The sequence below is a fragment of the Pteropus vampyrus genome, unplaced genomic scaffold, assembly GCF_000151845.1.
Source record: "Pteropus vampyrus isolate Shadow unplaced genomic scaffold, Pvam_2.0 Scaffold277, whole genome shotgun sequence".
NCBI lineage: Eukaryota > Metazoa > Chordata > Mammalia > Chiroptera > Pteropodidae > Pteropus > Pteropus vampyrus.
In genome coordinates, this window is record NW_011889058.1 from 488,066 (window position 1) to 494,288 (window position 6,223).

The 6,223-nt window shown below is 51.9% G+C and overlaps 1 protein-coding gene across 1 annotated transcript in view; it reads right to left on the reverse strand.

Moving 5' to 3' along the window:
• The window catches only part of ZNF236 (zinc finger protein 236), an 89,152-nt gene extending 83,876 nt beyond the window's left edge, over positions 1–5,276 (reverse strand). The window contains exons 1-2 of the mRNA XM_023520814.1: positions 5,040–5,276; positions 23–165 (exon numbers count right to left, since the gene is read on the reverse strand). Of these exons, the coding sequence (XP_023376582.1) occupies positions 23–165; positions 5,040–5,127 (231 nt within the window). The 5' untranslated portion in view covers positions 5,128–5,276. The remainder of the gene's footprint in view (positions 1–22; positions 166–5,039) is intronic.
• Positions 5,277–6,223: the final 947 nt, after the last annotated feature.

The window sequence follows — 6,223 nt, forward strand, 5'->3', positions numbered from 1 at the left end:
GACGCCCCTTGTAAATACATACCTTGTCGTTTCGCTCGTGATCCCTCATGTGGCGTTGAAACTGGGACTCTTTTGGAAAAGATAGCAGACAGATTTCACATTTATGGAAGTTTGGGACTTGACAGGCATAATTAGTGCTCTCCGCATTCAATGTTAAAACTCCATCTATAAAATCGCATAAGTATAGTCAATAAACACCAGGTGTTATTCTCATCACAGAAATAAAACTAAATCGTTTGGTTACTGTTCAGAAACCAAATTATGTCACAGATTTATGAGAGGTTTTAGATGAAATTAATGGTATCTTAACTTTTCAATGGGCATGCCTTTTAAGTTGGAAATGAGAAGCGTTGAGATGATGGACACGCAGGAAGCGATTCTAAATTCCTCTTCGCGGGACTTTTAAAAATCTGAAACTCAGCTCCTGGGGCTTCACGGCCACACTCGCCAGCTCACACGAAAGCCATAATGTGCTTAGCCTGGCCTGCCCGCTGCGTGTGGTTTCAAAGTCACTACGAATCCTGGAGGCACGTCACCTCTAAGTCACTCTCAGGGGTCACCAGTAATCCACACCGTTCCTAACTCACTCAGTCAACAGAACTCTGGTCAAGAGATAGAAGCTGCTTCACTCATTCAATCGACCTCAGAAAACTGCTGCCAAGAGAGATTAAGTCAGGTGGCACGGTCTGGGGAGGGGAGGGCTGCGAACTGCACAGCCCTTGGGTTTCACGGCGGGCCTCTGCAAGCCCCCTTAGGTAAACGGCCGCACGCCGCAAAGCATTCTCAAACCAGAATGACTACGTGATAACCACAAACATTTGTCAAGGATGCCATAAAGATGTTCTTAATCTCTGCAATTCCTTAAAATAAGTGAATATACTCCAGGTCTTAGAATCTGGGCATAAATATACAATACATATTAACTGCACGAAGACTAGAAACGTGTCACATACAAATCTCTATATCAAATCTGACCCCAAAATATTAGAATCTAAAATTTCGAAGGCAGGGTAGGGGGCTGGTTTTAAGACTTGAGAAATCTATTTCCCGAGCACGCATGCACTAAGTGGGCCTGCCCCCTTTCTCAGAGCTGAGTCCGTCTGAGAAAGCAGCCTGCACTTCCAACTCCATCCAGCAGTAGAACCTGCCTTAAAGCAGGAACTGTGACAGCCCACGGGCCGGAGGTGGGGTGCACAGCTGCGGTGCACAGGGACAGGGCCTGGAGAAAGCAGGAAACAGCTTCAAAAATCCTTCTGACAGATTCGCGAGTAAAGCAAACTCCAGTTTCAAGAAATAGTAATGTAATTCAAAAGACTTCAACTTCATTTGTAAGTAAGATGGCTCTACTAACGAAAAGACATAACCCGTTTTTATTCTATTTATTCTTAACTATAACCACATTCTAGTCGAAGAGCACACTTTTTAAATTTCTGCACTACACTAATAATGAAACATTTATGACTCCCTAGGCTCAAAAGAAATGACTGTTGGGACCACAACAACCCATCCATTATTATTCCCTTTGAAAAAGTTTTTACCGTGGGAAGCAGTTTGTAAGTTAGGAAGGTACAAGTAAAATATCTGTTGAAAACTGTGTTTTAAGAAGTAAATAGCAAGTGTTTTAAGCTAAAGGTTGAACACAGAAATAAAAGACCACCTCAGATGAACCTCTAACATGCAAAATTAGAAACATTTCAGCATGCAGAATGAAACAAGTCTATATGTCGAAACTACTTAATATGTTACTCAAAAATGAGGAAGGGTTTAATTAACTGCAAATGATAGGCAAAACGCTAAAAGAAACTATAAAATTTATAACTGAAAAATGACATTGTTTTGCTTATGAATTAAGATTTTTCCAAAAAAGTTTTCTATTTTAAGCAAGATTTCTCTCCTTAACAAAGCTCAAACATAATAAATAAAATCAAATCATTTTTCAGTAATAGTATGACATGCTGTTAAAGCAAACTTAAAACAACAATAATTCAAATTAGCTAGCAGGGGAAAACAGCATTTTACTTTTCGCATGGAGCATGAGTTTAAAATCCACGCAGCTCTGGGCTGTCACTCTGCTTGGCAGATGTGGCTCTTGCTCTTCACAGGAGGAAGCAGGAAGCCTTTCCCCCAGGGCCAGGCGGGCCTCTGTCACCCAACTTTCTTTCTGTTCAGGGCTGGCCCTTGCTGGGCAGCCTCCTAGGCCTCAAAATAATCCCTTGTGTCTATCCTGGAGCATCTGTTGCTCAGAAAGAGGCCTATGAAAGAGCGTACCTGGAGGCCACAGGTGGGCCCCACACCCGCGAGTCCCACGAGGCTCACGCCAACGCCCCACGTCTGTGCGTGTCCACTGTTTGGGGCCATAGGGTTCTCAAGGAGGTGGGTGTGCTCAAATGCACGTGGCCTGCTAACGGCCAGCCCGGCTGAGGCGGCTGCAAGTGCACGAGATCCGGGGCAGCACACATCTAACGTCCCGCAGACCGGAGCGAGTGTCCTGCACGTGGCTCCCGCCTTCACGCGCGCGGGCAACAAAGCGACTGCACTTGGCAGAGTTCACGCCCACGGCATCCGGCCCGTGCCTCCTACTACCCATTTCTGTCCCCAGAGGACGGGGTGGTGGGGTCAGGGGGTGGCGGTGTCTTCGCATGAGTCCGCTGCTGTAAGCGAGACTCTGTCTACAGGGTCCCAGGCAGTCGCCTTACCCAGAGACAGGACATTCTCTGTGATCCTTCCTGCCACCAAGAACTCAAACTGCCAAAATTAAACAAACACTGAGTGCGTGAAGGTCAGAAGGTGATGGAGCAGCTTTGCTTGCCTTGAGAAAAATCTAGAGACTTGTTTCAAAGTCGGTTTAACTCTATGTAACTAGAGATCCTAAGTAACACCAAGAGCCGTCTGTCTGCCACACCGCAGAATGATAAAGCCGGTCCCAGAGCCAGGCAGAAGAGTCAGAAGACGCCTCCTGCCCCCGCGGGGCCCCGGGCCTCCAGGACGGAGGGGACCTGCCGGCCCCACGGTCTGCAACGGCCGGGGCCAGACGCACTGTCTGCTGGCACCAGGCCGGTCGGCTGGACCTTACAGGCAAAGGTCTGTCCTTACCCCCAGCCCGAAAACCTAAGTTGACCTTTTGTGCGAAATACCCCTTCTGACGTGACACCCGGCTCCAACAAAACCTTCCGCACCGGCAGCATTCCGTGGATCTCCCGCGTGCGCCTCTCCGGCCTTAAACGCTCCGTGTCGTGTGAGCTCGCGGCTCTCCCTAAGTCCTGGCGAGGCTTTTTAACGTTAAAGCGAGGCGCATCGGTTTCACTGTCGAAAGCGACTGAGCTAACTCCGAACTGCTCTGATTTTATTTTAGGGCTTGAATAAAAATCATTTCCGAGTACAGCTGGCCCCACCACGTGCTGCTCTCCCCGGCGCCACCCCCAGCTGCCTCCTCCAGCACCCCTAAGCTCCTCCGAGAGCCCAGCTCTCAACCACGTAACCGTTCTGCTCCCACTTTTCATCCTCGGACTCCATAACGCTCCCGGAAGTCCCCTTTGGGACGCCTGACGCCACCGCCCGACTTCGACTCGGCAGCGCTTTGGCTCACCGCCACGATTCCGTCTCCTTCCCACTTGGTCCCCTCCTTCCTGCCTTCTCCCGCTTTCCCCTGCTCTGCCACACGCGTCGGCACTCAGGGTCCGGCACAACTGGACCTTCTCAGGAAAGCTCTGAGGTGTCTGGGCCCACGAACCCTGTCCGCCTCATCTCTGTACCCCTAAAGCCTTGCACAAAGTCTGACACGTAATGTGTGCCTGAAAAATATCTGCTAACTGTTTGGAGAGCAGATAAAAGCTAACGATTTTGGGGGTCTCTTCCCAGTCGTCTGAAGCTCTCACGACCAACACAGCTAATTCCCACTTAATTGTGGCATTGACTCACACCCTCCACCTCAAAGCTACATACGTTAAAGAGTTGCCCAGCTCGTCACATCTGCACTAACTAGTCTCCTTTTGTACACATCGCTGTAGCCGTCTGATGGCTCCTAACAGCTAGCTGACGTGCACATCATTTTCTTGGTACAATCTCCCTCGGAATTCTAAATGCCCTGAACGCACAGCGCCGGCCACGGCACCTGCTCTTGAGGAAGCAACCAACGTGTCAACTCACAGTGCCGGCGCCGGGGGCGCTGGACCCGGGGGACGCACTTACGCGTTTGGCCCGTTATCAGATAGAACGTATTCTCTACAGAAGGACTCGTGTGGCGATAAAACAACCTCATACAGAAAAGCCATCCTCAAAATGGAGCCAGTGGAAGGAGCAGGACGTTCTAGATGCTGTCGTTTCCTTAGAAGCGTGGAAGGGCGGGGACACACCGCGCACTCGCGTGTGCGTGTGCTGGCGGCCGGCGTGACAGGCAGCTGGCTGACTGGGGAGCAGGGCTCGGGAAGGGCCCGTCCACACTTCAAAACTCTTAACTACGATAAGGCATCAGCTAGTCGAACAGATTTAAATGAAAAGGTAAGAAATAAAGTTTGCGTGGGGAAGTGGTGGGTCCTACGCGCCACGGCCTGCAGAACGGCCGAGAAACCCAACATCCCAGAGGAACTGAGCCACTCGGTCAAAACCACACCGCTCGCCGCGGCAGAACCAGGAGTTCCTCAACTCCCGTCGATCGGCGCCCCAATCTCCAGGTCATGGCTTCTGAGACGAGAGCCCAGTTTCCGCCTTGGCCTCGTGTGAGAACAGCACCTGAGCCGGGCCCCCGCCAGCAGCGTCCACCCCAGCTGCAAGCCTAAGACTGTCATGGTCTCAGCATAAGATGCCTTCGGCGGAGGGCCAAGCCGAGCGCCCTGGCTAGCAAAAGCGTGAGCCGTTTCAACGAGAAAATGACAGTCCAGAGCGACGTGACCCGGGGACCTGCTGGACCACGACGTGAGAATGGACGGCCTACTGCTACACAGTGACACAATGAACCTCTCACGCTGACCAAAAGATGTCCACCATCAGGGAACATCCATACGATCTCATCGTACAACGTTCAATGCGTGGGCAGAGCTCACCGAGGCTGTCACACATCGGGACGGCGGTTGGTCCCATGGGAGTCCTGACTGGACAGAGCACGGTGGGGACTCCTGGGGTGCTGTTCATGGCCTATTTCTTAATACAAGAAATTATGTATATGTTTACATGGACCGTTATTATAACCGTGTCCTCTGGATGCTGATTCTATGAGAAAAAGTCTCGTGGAAATTCACAAACATTGGTATAGGTAGCACAATGAACGACATGGAACAAACCTGTGACAGAGTTAAGATACATACCCCGTCAGAAACTCATTAAACGGTCCCTAACCGGGTCAGGCCGCTCATAGCTACATTCGCCTTCTCCCAGGGGTGTGTCGAAGCCCGTCTTGTCAGGTTTGACTCTGTGTGTCCGTCCCCGTCAGGCCCGCACTGCTCTGACGTAAGCGTCACGTATACACAGCCATCACAACTGTAAGTTGTCCTTGTACTGGCGAAGCCACCGCACGGACTGCCGGTGGCACACCGTCACGCTTAGAGAGCACGGCCACACGTCCGCAGGAAGCACGTCCCTGGTCGTCACTGGGCAGCAACCCTAGGGCTCAGCGTGGCTGTCACCAACCTGACAGTGCTTGGCAGAGGGCGTCAGCGGCCAGGGCAAAAAGCTGCACAGTGAGTGCGAAGGCACCGGGCAGAGAGGCGGAAGGCCGACAGCTGCCTGACTGCACCCATTTTCTGGGGATCACTGTTTAGGGGGGTGCCCAGGCTTTCCACCCCGTGACTAAGACAAAGGCCCTCACCAGCCTTAAAGAGATTAGGCTTAGGCAAACAGTAAGGCTGCTTACTGCAGAACACGGCGTGTGGAGTGGATACGCCCTGCATGCCCGCGTCGCCCAGGGGCCTGCCCTGGGGGGCCTGAGGCACAGGAGGTAACAGGAGCTCCAAGATGGCAGCGTGGTGCCGCCTGGCACGGGGTCACGGTTTACTGCGAGGGCGGGACTTGGCAAACGGCTTCCGTGAGTGGCCAGGCGGTAAATGTTTAGACTTTGTGGGTCGGGAGGTCTCTGTCCTAGCGACTCGACTCGGATCTGCTGCTGTAGCCCGACAGCTGCCACAGGCAACGGGCAAACGGCTGTGTTCCGGTGACGCTGTCTGCCAGAAAGGCTAGGCCGCAGGGGACCGACCTCAGCCTAGAAGACAAGACAGGAACACGACTGAAAGGT